At 42.5% G+C, this 20403-nt stretch overlaps 1 protein-coding gene across 3 annotated transcripts; it reads right to left on the reverse strand.

Moving 5' to 3' along the window:
* Positions 1-53: 53 nt before the first annotated feature.
* Positions 54-17464, reverse strand: fyna (FYN proto-oncogene, Src family tyrosine kinase a). Of its 3 annotated transcripts, none has more exons than XM_023839076.2 (13): positions 17297-17464; positions 12436-12521; positions 6558-6814; positions 5630-5726; positions 5065-5163; positions 4315-4418; positions 3772-3921; positions 3081-3245; positions 2322-2501; positions 1942-2018; positions 1564-1717; positions 1005-1136; positions 54-751 (listed from the first exon to the last, which is right to left on the reverse strand). In XM_023839076.2, exons 3-13 carry the CDS (start codon positions 6802-6804, stop codon positions 543-545), a joined length of 1614 nt encoding a protein of 537 aa, XP_023694844.1. In that variant the 5' UTR covers positions 6805-6814; positions 12436-12521; positions 17297-17464; the 3' UTR covers positions 54-542. The 3 variants fall into 3 exon arrangements, with proteins under 3 accessions (XP_023694844.1, XP_023694845.1, XP_023694846.1); XM_023839077.2 differs by having other exon boundaries at positions 17212-17464; XM_023839078.2 differs by lacking the exon at positions 12436-12521.
* Positions 17465-20403: the final 2939 nt, after the last annotated feature.

A 20403-nucleotide genomic window follows, 5' to 3' on the forward strand; every position in this document is an offset into this window, starting at 1 on the left:
TTTCCCATTTCACAAGAGTGCAGAAAATCCATCTCAAGAAAATAATGGCTACGTTATGAAGATCCTTGTACAGGTTTATTAACACTGAGGCAGGTTTCCAGAATATTGCAGTGCATGTTTAATATTTACTATCAACATTACTGTATTCAGTATTATTGTCCCGGACAAAACACGGTATTAAAAAAAGAAACCAACAGGCAAAATTAAAACACAAACCAGCGGATAAGTAAACAAGCAAATGATATTTACAGTAAATACAGGCATGTTGTTATTATGTCATGACGGTTTGAACCTGCTACCTTTTCCCACCTTTTACTTTTACAAGGAGCCAACATGATCAAAATTCGAAACCCCGGCCTTTAAATACATCGACTCTCTTCCCATTTCAATGTGTCAGGTACTAAGGGTGCATGTCAAAGGGTTTGGGGGAAACCAGGAAGCTGAATATATCCACTGGGCACTGCGATGCCCTGGAAATATTCCCTGCAAGGCAGTCTTGTCATGGCACTAGGAGGTTCAGCAGCTCCCTCTGCTGGTCAGACCTAAAGGTTGTCCCCGGGCTGGTACTGAGGTTCGGTGGCGGTAAAGTAATCTTCTAAGAAGGCCTGCAGGTATTCGAAGGTGGGCCGCTCCTCGGGGTCCTTCTTCCAGCACTGAACCATGAGCTCGTGCAGGGAGATGGGGCAGTCCTGCGGACACGGCATTCTATAACCCCGTTCCACCTGTTCTAGGACCTCTCGATTATTCATGCCTGGGGGGTAGACAGGGGGATGAATAGGCAGGCGCAGTTGATGCTTAACATTTCAGCCAAAAAAGTAATCTAAGGTTCCAGAAATGGCATAAATATTCCTACTTCCTACGGCTACAGATCTAAAGAAGTGCTAAATTATTTATACCATTACCAACAATAATGCCAAAAGAGGTGACTGAAATGTGTGTAGGTGTATGACAACCCTGAGAGCCAACCAGAAATCCCACTCTAATGGCAGGACATCCTGACTCACCTGGATACGGTACCCGTCCCTTAGTCACCAGTTCTGTGAGTAATATGCCGAATGACCACACGTCAGACTTGATGGTGAACTTCCCATAGAGAGCAGCCTCTGGGGCCGTCCACTTGATGGGGAATTTGGCACCTGGAGCAAACATCAACTTGGAAACATTAAAGGAGTTCCATGCTCTCCGTATTTTAAAACTTGGATGTAGTGGATTCTTAACTTTGACATTGACATTGTTCAAGGCTACGTGTCTGGAACTGATATTTAAAAAGACACTGCAGATGGACCATTCAGGTTTCTTGGAGGGCAGTAAATAATCCCCAAACAAGCACAAGCTAAGGATGGTTTTCCTATCACCATTGTGGAGTCCAAAACTTCGCGGTTAGCATGGAAACACTTATGACATCACCCAATGTATCTAAGCCAACAATAACTAAACAACAAGAATCAACTGTTTTCTCTACAGATTTCTGACTGATGACACAATGGAAGAAGACCGAGAGTGAATGGGTGGCCTGCTGGCAGCAGAGGCAAGATATTACACAGATCCACTTCCATCCCTTACCCTGGCGAGCCGTGTACTCATTGTCCTCAATTAGCCTGGCCAGTCCAAAGTCTGCAATCTTGCACACCAGGTTGTCCCCCACGAGGATGTTGGCTGACCGCAGGTCTCTATGGATATAGTTCATCCTCTCAATGTAGGCCATGCCTGAAGCCACCTGGAAACAAGAAGACCATATCAATTCCGCGCTACATGCTAAGTGCTACATTTCAGACTTGCAATGGAAAAAGATGACCCATTACAAAGAAGTTAAACACTGGAATATATGAATAAAAGAACAACTAATGAAGCACTAGGCTAGTTTTTGTTAGCATGAAGCAGCATGGTTATTACTGCTCATCCTTACCAACAGCGCCAAAAACAAGAACCAGACCGGTCTACCTGCGCCGCCATGTCGACCAAGTTCGGCAGCTTCAGTCCTCGTCCCTCCCCGTCCTTCAGGAAGTCTAGCAAACTCCCTATAATACAGAGAATGCAGCCAAACGTTAGCAATGACTAGGTTTCCTTGTGACTTCCACACAGTATATGCAGTTCACTGCATTTCTATTTTCAGACTACGCGGTATTAAAACACTATGGCAAGTGTTGATGTGTTTAGTCAAGCACAAGAGACTAATCACCACAGGGTTTCTGGGATCAGTGAGTTTTTATATTGTGACTAACAAAGAAGTGACAGGAATGTCACACGGATGCAACGCCCCGCCGATCTTTTCACGAAAGCTCTCCGGTTGGCCAGGCAGGCGAAGGAGGCGGGCTCCCGACCTTTGCTCATGTACTCGGTCACTATGTAGATGGGCTCCTCGGACACCACGGCGTACAGCTGCACCAGCTTGTCGTGCCGGAGCTTCTTCATTATCTGGGCCTCCTCCAGGAAGGACTCAGGGGACATGGTGCCGGGCTTCAGGGTCTTCACAGCCACTTTGGTGGTGCCGTTCCACGTCCCTGCCACCAGGAAGCAGCCAATGTCAGGGCGAGAATCCTCTGGACCATGTTTCATCTCATCAAACTACTGCACAGTGCTTTAAAATTCCTGGCACTTCAAAGAACTTTAAACACCATGCTCTACCAACTTGGATGATAGTTACCATTCATTTGTAGACACTGCAAAGCAATCAAAGAAATAGTTTAAAAAATAGTATAATAGAGCCCATGGTGAGGGTGAAATATACTACAAACTATCAAATTTGAGATCCGAGTTTGATTATTTTGACTTCTAATTATTTGGAAATCTTAATGGAAAAACAAAAAAAATGCCTATACCTATATGATTTGTTTTAATCTGCAGGTTCTAGTATTTTACCGTGTTTGTATCTGCATTTACTTTAAAAGAAATTAAAAAAAACATTTAGCAATTTCAGTTTAGAGATATTTCTAAACTAGAGAGGCAAACTAATTTGGCTACTCCATATTTGGACTCTTCTAGTTATTCTAACATATCTTTGATTTGACAGGAGGCCATTCCCAGGTATCTGTAAATAACTGTAAGTAATAGCATGTGTAGGAGCTCCAGATATTGCTCACCCATCCAGACCTCCCCGAACTGGCCGTTGCCAAGGCGCTTGATTAGCTGGAGCGACTCCCGTGGGATCTCCCAAACGTCTTTGGTTTTGACGGACAGGTCAGCGAGCCGGGGCATCCATTTGTGGCAGGGGACCACCAAACGGCAGCAAAGGCCAGCTGCACGTTCTGGCCGGGACAGGGGAAGTCAAAGGTCATCAGGATCGACCAATGATCGATGGGCACAACAGCAGTCATAGAGATTGGCCAATAATGCAATGGGCACAACAGCAGTAACAGAGGTCGCCCAATAAGGATGCCTAAAAACAGTCCCTGACTGAGAACAATGGGTGTTTCTCAATATCCATACTTCTGTTCTTGTGTACCCGATTTATGTCTTTATGTCATCTTCCACTGTCGAAGACCAGTTCTAATCCTCAAGAACGCAAGTACAGAGGACGGCAAAAATCCCCAGATGCTAATCTTGCTCCGCCCCAAATATCAAGGATACATCGGTTGCATCCTCGCCATAGGAGACCAATCCCATGATTCATCGCGCCCCAAGTTTGTTCTTGGATGGCAACTTAGCAAGTACGATCTTTGCATTCTTGGTATTGAGAAACACCCCATGTTCTGGAGAAAAATTGGTATGACGTTTCCCAATGTTGTACTGGGATTCTTCGATTGATGTTGAGCCATTTGTCTTGATGCTTACCTGAGTAATGCCGAACTAACTGCTGGAGAGTCTCAAACTGCGCGCGGGTGGTAATATAATATCCACCGCTGTCTAACTTCCGGACTTTGTAGTGCTTCACGTGGTCGCCTTTGATGTCATCCCAATCTCGTATAGACAAGGAAAAGGCCCCTAGGTGTGGAGGGACCCAAAATCACGAGGAGCTCAATTATGGCTGGAGATAAACTCCACGCCAGACCTACCACCTGCTTTACTCATTCATTTAATTAAAACTAACATGAAAATAATGAGATAGATGTAGTGCTTTTTGAAGTCTAAGGCTAAGAATATAACAAAAGGGAAAAACTAGCTCCACGCAATATTCTGTGATAATGAAAAACTATGAGGTCATATTACTGGTATAACTAGTTATTCTTGCAGATGATTTTCTAATTAGATTTTTTCCCCCTCCATTGGTTTAAATCAGATATTCTCAGTTCCTCAGATCCTTCATGTTGACATCTTTCTTCATTTATTATTCCGGAAGATGTCACCGACTGGCGTGGGCTGCGTTGCCATGGTTACCTTTGGTGGTTTCGCTCTCCCGGATGAGGAAGGTGCCCCGAGGGTTGCCGCTGGACAGCAACTGTCTCTCTGCATCCTTCCGGCCCAATTTGCCAAAGTACCAGCTGTGGGAGGAAGGTCAGTTGGTCAAGGTTTACCCAGAACGTTGGGTTACTCAGTCAGGGTATGGGTGCTTTAACTTGAAGCTCCAGTGTCTTAAGAAAATTATTATTATTTTTTTAAAAATAAAACCTCTCCATTCAAAAGCTGCATTATAAAATATTCGAGGCTGAAATTCCTTAAGCAAGGTGCTAGTTTGGACTGTATTTGCTAGAAAAGTCTATGGCATACAGCATATATAGTAAACATTTCCATCTTAGCCACCAGTCAAATAAAGAACTGGCTCTTAAGCCTTTATAATGGGGAACTTCTCTGAGGAAAAACCAGTTCACAGACCAGTTTCCTCCAAGCCAAGTCATATTTATGTCACTTCTGGCTGCATACATAATGCTAACGGCCTACTAAGCAACATCTGCCGGTCCACTTCTGCTAGCGCACAAGCCGCTAAAATTAAAAAGCATTTGAGAGATAACCTCTTTTTCGCTCTGAGTGACGACAGCAGTATTTCAGCTCGAGGAAGAGTCACTGGAGCCATGTGGGATTATTTTACTTAGATCTGATGATACGTCCTACGGATAAACATGCAAATCTGTTGTTTCGGGGTGAAGCGTCCGTAGATGCCGGCCCGTCGGACACAAAGCCGTGACTCACTCCTCGGCCTGGATGGAGTCCACTGGGGCGACGTAGTTGCTGGGGATGTAGCCGGTTCCGCACGTGGTGAGCGAACGGGCTTCCCACCAATCCCCTTCACTGAGGCAAGGGGTCGGGGGGGGGGGGGGGGGGACGGACGGACAGAAACATGGTAACACATTACAGTTGTGCCTAAAGTAACTTCTCTAAAATTAAAGGGTGATTAAGACTTCATGCTCATAAATACCTTCCCCGTAACCTTTAAATTACATGTCGGAAGCAGCTTATTACAACTTAAGAACAAAAGAACCGGAGAACCTAGTGTGGTACTTTTGACCTGAGTATTTCCTTGAGTATTTTTATGTGAGAAACTCCACTCACATGTCAGCTAATGGTGAGAGACACACATGACTGTCTACAACATAACAAAAGACTGAAATACAGCTGTATGGCAGAGAGAACCCATCCATCCATCCATGACCGACCACTTCAACAATCCTGGTCACGGCTGCGTAACCCTGTAGTTTCACGGCACAAACGTTCACGGCACAGAGCAAACCAAAGACACACTGCACTCATCACTCACGTGCTGTTGAGAATTTGGAACTTCTCGCCCTTCCTGAAGCTGAGGTCATCTTCTGTCCTGGCCTCATAGTCATAAAGTGCCACGAAGAGGGTGACCCCTGCGAGACAGATGGAACCAATCACAGCTCAATTTCCAATCATCCATTCACACTCTTTTTCTTTTTTTGACCACTGACGTGCTACATTATTTTTTAATGTCAGAAAGGTTTATTAGGAACCAACAGACACGTCACTTTGGGTGTCTGTTACTCATATAATCGGCTTGTTAACTGTGGTGTCAATAAAATAGGTCAAAATGAAAAGAGAAAAAAAAAAACAGGCCAAGATGAAGTGTATCCAGTTTCAGGGACAGATGGGTAATGTACTGCAGATTGGGAAAAGGAAAGTACACAGAGTTTCAGCTGAAATTACATTTGCTGCCTTGTTCAAGTGCCAAAGGAGATCTCTGCCGCTGGTAAACGAACCAGTCAAAAGACTAGAATTCAGCATCATTCAGGGCCGATGTGGCAACAGCTTTAAAGCAATTTGCACAAAAAAGGTGGGGAAAAAACAAGCTTTATGGAAGTTTGAGCCTCATTAAAACTGCATGGTACAGAGAGTTCCTGAGCACAAGAACAACAGGCAACACCAGAGTTCCACCCCTTCCACTTTTCCATCTTTCATTACATGCCATCTCTTCTTCTGCACTATAGCCCCCCCCCGGTGATGCGTCTCTTTCTTCTGGCCCTTCACCTCTCTCTTAATTTCAGTGTGGAGTGTTGGAACATGTTGTCATGGTGCTGCTGCTGGTAGTCGGGGCTGTACACAGCCGGAAGCTGATTTGCATAAAAACGTCTGAACTCCGCCCCCCACAGATGAGCTTTGCATGATATTGGGCAAGGAGAAGCAGGTGTTGATTGTTGTGTGAATCAGAGTCAATGGCAGCCTACCTGTCCCACCACGAGAGCGCAGGGTCCCCGACTGGGAGGAAGAGTTGACCCCACCGAAGACTGTTATTCCCTGGCTGCCGGGGGCGTGGAAGTTGTTGAAATTGGGGATGGCGGTGACCCCGAAGCTGGGGTAGTGCTGCGGCGTCGGGTCAGCGCCATAGCGGAAGCCCGAGTTCTGAGTTACGCTCGTGTCACGCTCGTCCGTCAATTTGGCTGCTTCCTTATCTTTGCATTGTACACAGCCCATCCTCTACACTCTGAGAAGGGGGGGAAGAGGAAAGAAAGGGGAGAGAGAGAGGAAGAGAGGAGAGGGGAGGCAAAGGGGGAGAACATGAGGAAAAAGGAGGAAGAGAATGGGAGAGGAGAGAAGGGAAAAGGGGTGAGAGAAAGGGGGAAAGACGGTAGGAAGGGGAAGTGAGAGGGAGGGAGGAGAGGAAAGGAAAAGGGGGAAATAGTGAGGAAAAAAGAAGGGGAAACAAAGGGAAGGGAAAAAGAGACAGGGAGAGGATAGAAAGGAAAAGGGGGAGAGAGTGAGGAAAAAGGGGAAAAGAAAGGGACATGGAAGAAGAGAGAGGGAGAGAGGAGAGAAAGGAAGATGGGGAGAGGGGAAAAGAGGGGGTGAAGTAGAAAGGGGGGAAGAGAGGGAAAGAGGAAAAAGAGGGAGAGATTAGAATTAGAAGAACAGAGGGGGAAAGGGGAAAGAGAGAGGGAGAAGAAGAATGAGGGAAAAGGAGAGAGGGAAAAGAAAGCACGAGAAGAGGAAAAACAGAGAGAGAGGGAAAGGAAGAGTGAGAGAATACATTGGCACACAGAACGCTACCAACATGTTGTTCGGACATGCTCACCATAATCACTGAAGTACAGAGAGATAAAAAGGATTAAGGCACAGAATACAGCTGGACAGCTGCCAACTTGTGGTTTGGATGTTAAATGGAAATTAAACGGCTGTTCCGTATGGTTCCTACATGTATCCATTATCACTGAAGGCACGTCTGGGCGTCAGTATAAACCTGCATCATGCCAAAGAGCTCTTAATGCACCCAGTGACCAAACGCCGCGTTCCTCTGGCTTCCAGATACATCCACCAAAAACACGCTAATCACTTCCGTATAAGGAGATGGAGAACAGAAGGAAAATAATGAGAGACAAGCAGGGCGGCATCTTCAAAAGCTGGAAGCTGTCATGTGACACTTCTCCCGCTAGCCAATCCACGGGAAAAGCCAAAATCAGCCGCTTTAAATCATTACATTTTGTTACAGTAAAAAATAAATAACTAAACAATGCCTGCTGGCATCTGTAAAATAACCAACCAGAGCCCTCTCAGCGACTTCCAAATCACAGACTGCGTAGGAGGAGAATTTATCCCTTTCAAAAGACTTTCATTCCCACTCTGGCACAGTAACTTCAAGACGGCTCAGCGGGAAAGAATCACTTTGTCCAATTATATTCATCTGGCAGACACCTTTGCACAAAGCGACATACAAATAAGAGAAGCTTGTGGTTAGAGCTGATCAAGCACTCCTGGATCAGCTGGAATTAAGAGCCTTGCACGAGGGTGATAATTACTCTAACACTCATGGGACTTGAACCTACAACATTCTGGACACTAGGACTGACCCTTGACCTAGCAAGCCAAACACTGTTCAGCATTTTCAGGCTCAAAAACCATGAAAACAGCAAAAACAACTAAAACATCTAAAGGAAACAGCCTTGATGAGATCAAAACAGAACTGCCCTAACCAATCAGACCTCACAAATCAAACGCTTCTTACATCGACTTCAACAACACGTTTCTGACGTGTAGCTTAATGACTCGGCGGCGATAAAAAATGGCCTGCTTTCTTTCACATAAATAAAAGCATCTCAAACACAGCAAAGCTATTCAATCACTCCATACGCAGCCTGATGCAAACGTTTTGATCTGTTCCAGAAGTATTCGCACATACATCTTAAGAAGCCTTAGGAACCTATAAACACAAGACTGCAAAACGACCAAAAATACTGCAGGTTAATCTCTTCCAGAGAAATATATGAAATGTTTGAACATTAACTGTGGTTCAGGTCCACCTGTCATTAAGTGAATAATGGCACATACATTACTACTATGCATACCTGTCTAACAAACACACACACGCACATTTGTCTTCACGTTGATTTGGATTTTAATGCGGTACGATTTGCAGCTGCATCTCAACACACTCAAACCCGCAACCCTGGAAGTGTGAGGCAACAGTATTACCCACTGAATCACCATGCAGCCCAAAAGAAAAAAAAAAAAAAAGAACCCCAATTATCTAACTGTTCTTAAAGCAAGAGGTTATGCTATATATCTGAGCGTTGAGCAGGTTTTCAATGCAAGGAGCGGCCATCCATTAAAAACTCACAGCACACACGTCTCTCTCCCCCCCCCCCTCAGGACAGCGCTGGCTAATGATCGCTTTGCGGAATGCCATTCCAAAATCAGCTGGGACCCGCCCAAGTGCGACACTTTCAGATCACATTTGATCACCATCGAGTCGGGAATGAGCAGGCTAGCTTTCCCTGCGAGCATAAACAGATGCTAATCGGTAAAAAAAGGACCAATTTCCACCTCAGGTAAGGTATTACAGAATACCATTAAGAGGAGTAGATGAGACTGTTGCCTCACTGGGACTATGAACCAGCTGCAAGGCATAACTTGTGATATTCGGATAGTTTATAATTTATTGTGGCATTGCGGGGGAAATAAATAATAATAAAAAAAAAATCTATGGTCTTTTGGTTGTGGTTTCCTGGCTATTCCATTAGCTGACACCTCAATGTTGCTATAAACGCTCAGGCTGCATAGGATTCATTACTAGGTGAGAGAGCATGAAGCTTCAGCCTGATTTGGACCCACATTACTACAACTTAAACAGAGGCGACCGAGAAGGATTTATAAGCACGTTTTAGATGTAGCTCGAAATAACAGGGAGACTTAATACTGCCGGGAATCTCTGAATCTCTGTCATGAAAGGGAGGGGGGGGGGGGTTATTTATGATTATGTGTCTTAAAACGACCACGTGCCACCCCATCCTTACCACCGTCACACTTTTCCCCAGAGTGGAGGTGAAAGGTATCAGGTCTGCCCGTCTCGGGTGTTCGGGGAAGTCCTTCACCGAGAAGCTCACGTGCGGCTAAACGCCTCAGGCTAAACGCTGAGCACAGCCGTAGTTCATCTTTATGCCACCTCATTAAGATCTGGCCTGTTTAATTCATAGCAAATCTTCAAAACAGATATAAAGTGATGACACTGATATCCAAAACCAGTCAGAACATTTATAGCTTTATTGTTATCTAAGAATATCCTTTTCCCTGTCACTAAGGTAACCACATTTAAAACTATTTAATGGAATACTTAATATTTGAATGAAAGGACTGTTATTCAATTACTAAAATGATACTTAATGAGATGGGTGCTTGACAAACATCAATAACGTTTTTGGATATCACCGCCTCTAAGTGGAGGTCGTACATTTGAAGCCACTCGCCAGTCATGCGTTTATCACTCAAAGTGTTTTTGCTCGAAATTAAATGGAGTATGAAGAGAGGCACCGGCGCCATCGGGAAGCTGGGGCGCCATCTGCCGCAGCGTGTCCTGCCTGTTCATCTGAAACTTAAATTCTCTCCCCGTCTCCCTCTCGCCGGTCCCCGCGAGGCTGGCCCAGCCAGCACATCAGGGCGTTTGATCTCAGCTCCATGCGACCCCGAACAATTGCCAAGCGACGCAGTTTAGCGTGCAGCTCGCCCGCTAACCAGAACGTCAAGCTACATGCTTATCCGCACTGTTTTTTCCCATATTCCTATGATATGATGAATGCTGGTCATTTCCGATCAGACGGGATGGGTGGGGGGGGGGGGGGGGGGGGCAGGGGGTTCTGGTTGACCTACCTTCTGCCTCCCACTCTTAACGCCCCTTTTTGTCCCCTGATATTGCCTCTCTGGTACAACCCAGACACTCATCCAGGTGCTTAAGACAGCGGCACTCCCATGTGGCAAAGGAGCTCATAAACCCATGAACCGGGACACGTGCCCTGGGTGATGAGCGGTCAGACCGCGGGGAGGAACACGCGCAGAGGGTGTTACACACACGCACACACTCATGCATGCTAATTAGCAGAAGCAGCGATTAAAGGACTTATATTAAGTTATAAAAATCATAGGAGCAACATGCATAAGATGATAAACAAGAAAAGGCTTTTAGCATTTATTATTGTTTTAAGCTTACGTAATTTGAATAAAAGAAGCATTTTACCTTATTGAGAGACCCACACAAGGTCTGCTATTCACAGTGTGTGTGCTACTTTTCTTGAGAATGTTCATATACAGTTAGGAAATTGTTTGTGAGGACAGACTCACGTTCATGTTAAGAGGGTCCACATCCGACAATGGAAATACAGTGTGCGCACGCATGCACGCACACACATACACACACACAGGTTTTTATCCATATTTTTGTGGGGACCGTCCACTCATTTATATGGGGAAAAGCTTTTTAACTGAAGTCACAGATTTTTAATACATTAAGTTTACAAAGTACAAAATGACAGGTTTTTAATCACATTAGGTCCCCACAATGCAATATATATATAACACAAATACGCACACACACACACACACACACTGCAATAAGTCGGAAACATAGTCAGGTCACATGTCTTGATGGGAGTTGGGTGTGGGGGGTGCAACATCAAAAAGAGACGTACTTGACGTTCTTGCCATGAAAAAACGTAAATATTTTACTCAGATTGGCAGATGTAAATACTGCGCTTCCTACCCGGTAGAAGAATTTCTGTTTGCTACAAACCAGCACATAATATTAGGCATTCGGGCTGCGGATGGATATTGCCGTGCCTGCATCCCTGTTGCGACGAGCACAAATGTCAAAAAAGGGCCACAAAACGACTAGAACACGAAACACGCGGATCTACAACAGCAGCTGTGCATGGACGAGCGTTCTGAAAATGTGTCAACACATTGCACCGCCATGCTTCATCTATCCAGTTTCTGCGCTTTAAGCTGGAAAATAATCCCGCATTCCCTGCGTCTTTGGACCACAGATATTGCCTCAGAGTTGCCTGGCTGGTGTTTCGAGTTGCGGCTTTGAATCATTATCTCCCAGCGGATGGTTGCTGAATGTAGGGCAGCGATCCAGTCGAATCAGCACTGAGGGGCTTTAACTAGTTATACCTTTATTTCAACCTAATAATTATAACTGAGTGAAGATGCCATCCTTTGTGCAAAGACATTTCAAGTGGAAAATATAATGATTTGCTGGGCCAGGAATTAGGGCAGAAAACTCAAACTCATCCACTTTCCTTACAAAGGGAAATCATTTTCATTTTCCCTGAATGGTGACTTTTTTTCTCCTCTGTGTGCCCTCCTCAGAGAAATCCATCCATTTTCCATAACTACTGATCTAGTGTAGGGTCGGGGGGGGGGGTCTTGAACCTATCACTGGCAGGGGAACACACTGGACAGGATGCCAGTCAGAGGGTGGCCCTATGTGGAATTCTGATTGGCCCCAGGAGTGCCCCTCTTCTGTCACTCACAAATTAAAAACATATCATTGGATAATGAAAAAACCCTCTCTGCCTCCTCTTGAAAAAATTATTGGGCAGGGCACATACACATAATAAGCAGTTCAGAAATGCCAAATCCAGGATGAAGTGGAAATCCATGCAATACGGTGAGAACATGCAAACTGCACAGCTGTGATGGAATTTAAACCTCCTTCTGTGGAGCTGTGAGCATTACCCAGAGGCACAGTGACACCCGTAGGCAGCACACAACACAGCATCAAGCAGAACCACAATCACTGTGTCATGGCAGTGAGGTTCCCGTGGTGACCACACTTACCTCTGTTTTCAGTATATCAGGATCTTTTATTTCCTCCACATTGCCTTGTGCACAGGAAAAGTGAAAAACAAAAAAAATAAAAGCACCTGCAGAGAGAAGAAGGGGGGGGGGGGTAAATTACTCAGGTTCCATTTTACTTGGTGATGCATAACTCTGTATTGCTTCCTATGTGCAACTTGCATTCGAATAAAAATATGGAAGTTTTTCTTTTTTTTCTCTACCAGTTAAGTAAAGATTCTAAATTTAAAAGCATGTGTGAAAAGTACTTTAAAATCATGACTAAAGTCAACATCATTTACAGGAGACCGTATCCACAGTATTCCTCCAGGATATCCGATCGTCTGTCTACTGGGAAAGAAAGTGAGGTTTACATTTTTGCTTTAATTTTTACTCTTTTACTTTAAGAGAAATGGACAAAAAAACCACTCCCTCCCTCTCATAGCTCAATACACTGCTCGCCTACTGTGCAAACATTTTTTCCATCCAGTATCAGTCTTAGGTTAATACTAACTATGGAAAAGTAAACACACTGAGCTATCACTAAGCTATTCAAAAGTATGTAGATTTTGCCTTTAATGCTGAGACTTGCGGCTTTAAAACGCATAGTTATTTCAAAACTGTACAAAGTAGGTTCGATATGTCAGGCCTAAATATGCATTCAGGAAAAAACAGTGCTGTAATATGCAGCGATAATATGATATTTAACAGAAAAATAATTAACAAGTTAAAAGCAACGTGTCAGCACCACAAAGCCACAGAAAGTAAATCAGTAACTTATCCATTTTTATTCCCCCTCCAATACCACATGGATAAGCTAAACCCCAGAACTTCAGTAACAGAGCTTCACAGCAAGGATTGATATTGAAATGATGGGGAAAAAGGTGTGCACCTTCCTGATATGACAGTATTTAACATTAACCACTTTGAAATGATAATTTTCTAGCATTATAACTATATGCAGTTATATGGATATTTTGCATTTGTGAAGATCTAAATATATACATTAAACGAAATCAAACATCATAGCAAAACTATTCATTAATTCTGGCTGGCAGAACCGGATCTATATTTAGTAACAACTGCTGGCATGGTGAAGAGGAAGATGATTAGACTTTAACTAGTTATTTTCACAGAAATACTCTATAGTCTGCCTAGGATGACATTATTGTGTCTGAAATTTATGCGGTGCGTTCTTATTGGTTAATGAAAGGCAGACTGGCATCTAAACTACTGTGTTTATGACTTTACATTTGTTTTATCCTGGTATGCTAAGATGTCTGTATAACGGGAAGCCTTTGACAAGCTAGCTTGATGTAGTTTAGCTAACAGAAGTAGTACCCACAGAGTACCCACTTGATCACTGTGGTCTACGGAAACTTTTGTATAACTTGACTTCATATAATCTGTCATATAATTTAGTAGATGGTCATAGTGAGTTGGTAGCCTGTCCCAGGACACATGGGACACACCCATGATGGGACGGTAGTGCATTACAGGACACACACTATGGACAATTAAGAAACGTTTTGCATCACGGGAAACAAATTTGAGTACCTGAAGGTGCCCATAGAAGCACAAGAACATGCAAACTCCATGGACACGCCCCACTGTGTTATGTTCCACGCAGAATTAATCTCATAAAGCTTATGTACATTACCATAAAGGTGATCACAGCCTCTATAAACATTGCAAGGAAAAGAATTTCAGAGCTCACTACAATTAAGCAGATGCTCAGGATAATGAATCGGATTGTTAGCTCCGAGTAAAATTACCTTCATTACCAAGCTTCAAAAAATGCTGACTTAAGCACATAACGCTACTCAATAAGTCATAATGTATCCCGTGTCAACTGATGTGCCTGAAATTTCTGGAAAGTGAAAGCAGTCATTTAGATAAAGAGTTGCCATTTACACACAATCGAACATTTCATTACCGTGTTTAACAAACAGAAAAGAAACCTCAGAAGGTCAGTACAGCGTTACTCTTATGCCACTCTGCAGTGAATCGAAAAGCTAGACCAAGCTTTAAAACCAACAAATTAATTTTACTGCATTTCTATCAGTTTGCTTCACCGTTAAATGCTTTAATTAGTGCTTTTGTCTACAGGATGATAGAGGGGCCTCAGCAGATCAGAGCATGATTCAATTACCCGTGACAATGTGCGGCAGAAGGAAATTATTGAGGCCAAGAGGAAAAGAAGATAAGGTCTTTACCATCAGTACTACAAGCAAAGTATCAGATAAAGAGCAGAATCGCAGAAGACGGAGGCAACCGCCAAATGTAGGCACAGCAAAATTGTTGTCCAGGGAAAAACAGACTAGATCATCATCCTCATCCTCATGTGTGGGTGGGTGTAATATATAGCCTATTTATAAACACTGTCACTTTAAAGAAACTAATTATTTCCTTTATCTTCTTGTCCAACATATTTCATTACAATGCTGACCCTATGTCAACAAACGCATGACAAATAAATTGAATTTAAATTGAAATATCAAAACAATCATCCCCAGACAGTGAAGAGAATACATCTTTTTTTTTTTTTACCTTGAAATACTCAAAATTTGACAAAGATCCCTAAAGCATTTATAAGCACTTGATATATTCCTCTAACAAAGAGGCGGGCAACACGTCTAGTTGCTAACATCAACAGGTTTTACACTGGCATTTATCAATAAGGATATGGTGAGATACGAGGCAGAGAAGAATCACATTTTCCTTGACTTACTAAACCGAAACCTTCAATTTCAACAGAGGCTTCACAAAGCAGCCTTAGAAATGTACCAGAGCGCTGGGTTCAGCATTACACTGAAATACGCGAGACACGCCCACACTCAATCGCTCCACTAATTATTGTTTATTATGAAGGCAGTACACACAAACACAATTCAGCTCTACTGCATTCCTCGGCATGAAGATCGCCAGGCCACACAAAGGAGTAATAGATTGCTTTTTCAATTCTCTCTAGCTGCTTTTCTTCAAGAGTTGCACTATCAAGCATCTCAGTATAAGACGACGGCAGGTTTAAAACATTGACGCTGAAGTCTGCTGGTCAGATGTGAAACTTGTTGATTTCTGTTTTGCTGTTACTGACTGTCTGAGTACCGCTGCCTTGTTTGTTAGTGGGAAAATGATCAGCAGTGGATGGCTTCGTTAGTACGAAGTTACAGAGGGCAGGGTGGTGGGGGCTTAGGGACTCAGAGCACTGAATTAGCACAACACTGAAAAATGACTGTGATCTTTATGAGATAACTCATAAAAAAAAAAGTTTAGTTACCCTGCACTGAACATGTAAGAGATTCAAATGAAAGGGAGTTAAGACAAAATTCACTACAAATGCAAGTATGGAGCATTTTGTAGTATCAAAAAAGATTTTTAGTGCGAGAATATAAATAACTGCCAAGTTACAAGAAATTCAAAGCGATAACATATTTCTGTTTAAGGAAATCCATTTTGCCACCTTCTCCAAAATATATAGCTAAACTTGTCCAATATACGCTTCTATTTTTAACAAGACAGACCCCACAACATACACACTCTAAAACTTCACACCTATGAGGAAGTTACCAGCTACTGATTTATGCAAGACTGGGAATAATGAAATATATACTGTATTTTGACAGGTGGGTAACTTATTCTACAGATTATATAAATCAATTAGGGTGCTTTTGGTCGTAAAATGAAACCTGGTACTTTCAGTGTATATTCACCTGGAACCTACCAGGAAAATTAAGATTACCAAATAAAAACAACTGTGTTTTGGTGCAAGAATTGCAACTGCCCTTATACTATTAATTTCCCTCCAACATATGGTCAATAACAATCAAGAAGCTACAACAGTACCACAATGATTGCCTTATATATGCCTTATATAGTATACAAAAGTGACTCTAATAAAGCAATCTGTAATAATATTAGGTTATTTTCCATTTGTCCGCAGGGTCAAAAAAACAGTGGGTTTCTTATTGAGCATCCAATAGGTCCATATGGCATTTGGCTGCCTTTGTACAAGGCCCATGCCCTCCAAATTAAATGCGACCCCAGCGCTGGGCACTGCTCGCATCCCCCAGTAGGGCTCGGTGTTAAAAAGTCGGGCACAATGAAGCAAGTTATCCAGCACACTTCCGTCAAATGGGGCTTGGCTGCGACCAACTATGGAAGGGAGATGTCATTTAATCAGAAGATAAAGAAACTTGCACGTTTAATGACCATGCTCGATATGTAAAACCAGAAGGCTTGTAAGCAGCCTCTTCTGCACTTAAGTCCTATCCACGCACGCACGAAATCACCGATATTTTCAATCGGGGGGTGTTAAAATTATCACACAATATAGATTTTTAGAAGGGGTGACTAAAAATGGGTATTGGTCAGATTTATAGAAGGCGCTAGTGGCAAACATAGCAAATTCACTGATGGCAATATTCAACGCTGCTACGGAGAGCCACAAATACGTCAAAAATGCTTCTTTTCGCCGACACAGCACAACGAGCCGTCAAAGATAAAGGGATGCAGAAAGAAAGACCTGCTTGCCGATCGAAAGCTCACACGTACCGGGGATCGTGTGCATTGTGGTCGTGCGCACGATGTTTTCGCAAACGCATTGAAGCGCACTGCCATAAAACAGCATTTTGGAAATCAGAGCACTGGGAGACATGCATCACCACGTCCTCGCTTACATTACCTAGCAGACGCTTGTCTATAGGGCCCCCAGTACAGACTGGGAGGGGTATTAAACGCGAGTATTACAACGAAATCAACGATCGCCCATTAACTTACGTTTTCCACAATTAAATCAGCTGATTGACTTGGCTGGAAAATGCTGCAGTTGCACCAAAGGAAATTCAAGACAAAAAATCCTTACCTATACCCCAGGCGTTTAATGTATTGTATATTCAAATCCGTGTGTATGGATATTATGTATATAGTCAGCAGTGATTGCAGTTATATTATTAATAAGGCTATTTCTGTCGCTGAACGTTTCAAACGATGTCCTAGCTAGATTCACATCCACAATGAAAATAACAAGAGCTGATGTGATTGACAGCACCGAGAGCCAATCCAAATGGGAACGGCTTTTGGGAAATCCAATGATCGAATGAATCGAATGCCTCCTCATTTGCATACGGGCTACGGGGTGGGGCTAACTGCTGTAGATACTATCTCCGATTAAACAGTTATTTTGTATCTTTGTGTATTTGTGTAGCTGCAATATAGTATTGTGAGCAAAGCAAGCAAGTCCCCATGGCAAGTGCGTTCAGTTTTCTATAAGGTTTGGCGAATATTCAAAATTACTTTGAATTACTCATACGGCCAAACGTAATTCTGATATTTATTACGATAAAAATGTACACCATCTTTTTCATATTCAGCAGAAAACAGAAAAAACAACAGGACAAAGTTAGACAGGAACAAGTTAGGCAGAATTTATAGTCTTTTTTTTTGCTACAGCAGTCCACTCTTGTATGAAAACATACTGATAATTTAGCATTAGGTGACACCATGTACACGAGGAATAGCATATCCATAAAAGCATAGATTCATAAAATGCATATGTTTCAGGGACACTTCAGAACAGTACATTATCGAATCATAAGACTGCTGATTTCATGAGGTTTTCTGGAAGGGTCTTTCATGCAATGCTGTGTGGGTGGAAATGAAATGATTTAAGTGATGAACCATACCCAGGGGTGTAGGGGCCGGGGGGGGGGGACGGGTCGGGGGTTTGTATCATGCAATATTGAATTTGCTTCATTTGTCCCCTGCTACAACACCCCCCCCCCCCCCCCCCAAAAAAAATATGCCTTTACATTTAAATGATCAAGTTGTGTCCCCCCAATATCAAACTCTCTCTTATGCTGTTGACCCATACACGGGTCAAAGGAACAAACAAGAGGAAATCAAGAGATCAGGCTCCACCCCCGGACCAGAATGGACGATGGATGGATGGACAGACAGATGGATGGATAATTGCTTGGAAATCGTTTTCATGGTCTTACACAACTTTCCCCTTTTCTAATGAGAAAACCATTTTGTCATACAAAATAATCTCACGAGCCCTTTATATTACACGGATCTCTGTAGCACTTTTATTTCCTATTAAAACATGCTTGATATAACCAGAGGTGTATTTTAGAGAGAGAAATAAATGGAAGATGGTAACTTATCAATGAATATTCGCACATTTTAGGTTAGACAAACACAGGATAGAAGCCTGTTTGCCATATTGTATTTAATTGTCTGAACAGATCCTAATCTGTTCCTTCTATTTGTTATATCGAATGGTGACATTTCTCAGTTTATGTGACATTAAGCATTTGTTAATAAACCGCTCATTGGCAGAAACATGTCACCAAAAACAATGGTCCAGGGTCATAGTCCAATGGACATCAGAACAAATGGGTTATCTTAAGGAAGGGAATGAATGCAGTTTCGCTACCAGTGTAAAGGTGTATTATACTTTGACCAGAGGAAACACTGCCCCCTATTGGCCCACAGCACCATTTCTCTTTCCAGGTTTATTAAAGAGACCTTATTGTTATGGGCAATATTACTTCACTTGGGGTCGTTCACCTGAGTATTGCCGGAAAAATGAAGACCTACTGGTGTATATCATAGTATTTTAATATCAATATTTCAAATTGACATTTCAGATTTTTTTTTTTTTGCCAGTTAGGTCTGCAAGTCATTTGCCATTCCAGTCATAGGAGTCTGATAATAAAATGAATAAAGACAAAGCTGGTGAGGAATTGTGTGTACTTAGCTATGTGGATCCTATAGAATGCTATTTTCAGTGTTTTATTTGTACACAGTGCAGGGAATAGTTTTGAAGTTTTTGACACTGACGCAACTAACATTTGCCAAGTTACATCTTTAACTTGAGAAATTAACATAAACAAACCACCTTCTTTTACTATACTGTAGAATAACAAAAATGTTATCTCAGCTCAAAATGAATTTGAGCACATCTTTGAAGTCACACTCCTATAAGCCATGCTTTCCTTCCTGCAGAAACACAGGCTGTGCGCAGATAATAAATCAATTTCTCTTGCAAATTTTCTGTTGAAGAAACTAGGTTAAATAGTTCAGTTATATGATAACAGATCTAATCACAAAGTATGAAAAAACATGCTGCAGCTACATTTTTGGTAATTTTCAGAATTTTTAAATAGAAAAAGGTTCATTTCCAAATTAGTTCCATGACTAATAATTGAGGATATATGAATATGTAATACAGTAACTCTGTAAATTATATTAACCAGATATGTTAAATGTGTATTAAATTTGATTAAATTGGCAATTCAATGTCCTTTATATTAAATTCAAGTAACTTGGGGTAGTCTATTGTCATTGTATTATTACTTAAGTTTAGAAAAGACTGAAAAACTGATCTGAGATGTTAAGATGATCACCCAGCTGAAAAACTATTAAGTGAAAAAATTCAAACCATCTATTATTACCGAAGACAAAAGACGCACATTCTTCTACTTTCTGAAAAGGCAACTGGAGCAGGGGGTGAGGGTGGGGGTTGTTTTGTCTGGTATGATTCAACCTGCCATTGTTCATTAGTAACGAAAGACTCTCCCTCTCTGGCCTATACTCTGTGGTACAATAATTTAAGTGATATTGTATTGCAATTATGTGCATGTGCAATAGGATTGCATGTAGTCTAGCACTCGAGGGAAAATATCAGTGCACTGTTAATTGTTTATTGTGCATTTTCAGGAAATTTTCCCCCCACCACTGGCTACCAGAGCATCGCCAGAACATTGTGGAGTAGTTTCCATGGAGACAAAGGTGGAAGCACTAATGTGTATTGCCAGACCAGCAGCCAAGGGTAAATAATCCCAACTGGGGCTGATGCAAACTGACTCAGTCTAGGTCACTAGGATTCTGTATCTGTCTTCAACTAAGCAGCAATACGAGTCTCTCGTTTTGTTCTGTTTAGCTTCTGGTCTTTAGTCAGCTTCT

This window comes from Paramormyrops kingsleyae, chromosome 14 (assembly GCF_048594095.1).
Source record: "Paramormyrops kingsleyae isolate MSU_618 chromosome 14, PKINGS_0.4, whole genome shotgun sequence".
Classification (NCBI taxonomy): domain Eukaryota; kingdom Metazoa; phylum Chordata; class Actinopteri; order Osteoglossiformes; family Mormyridae; genus Paramormyrops; species Paramormyrops kingsleyae.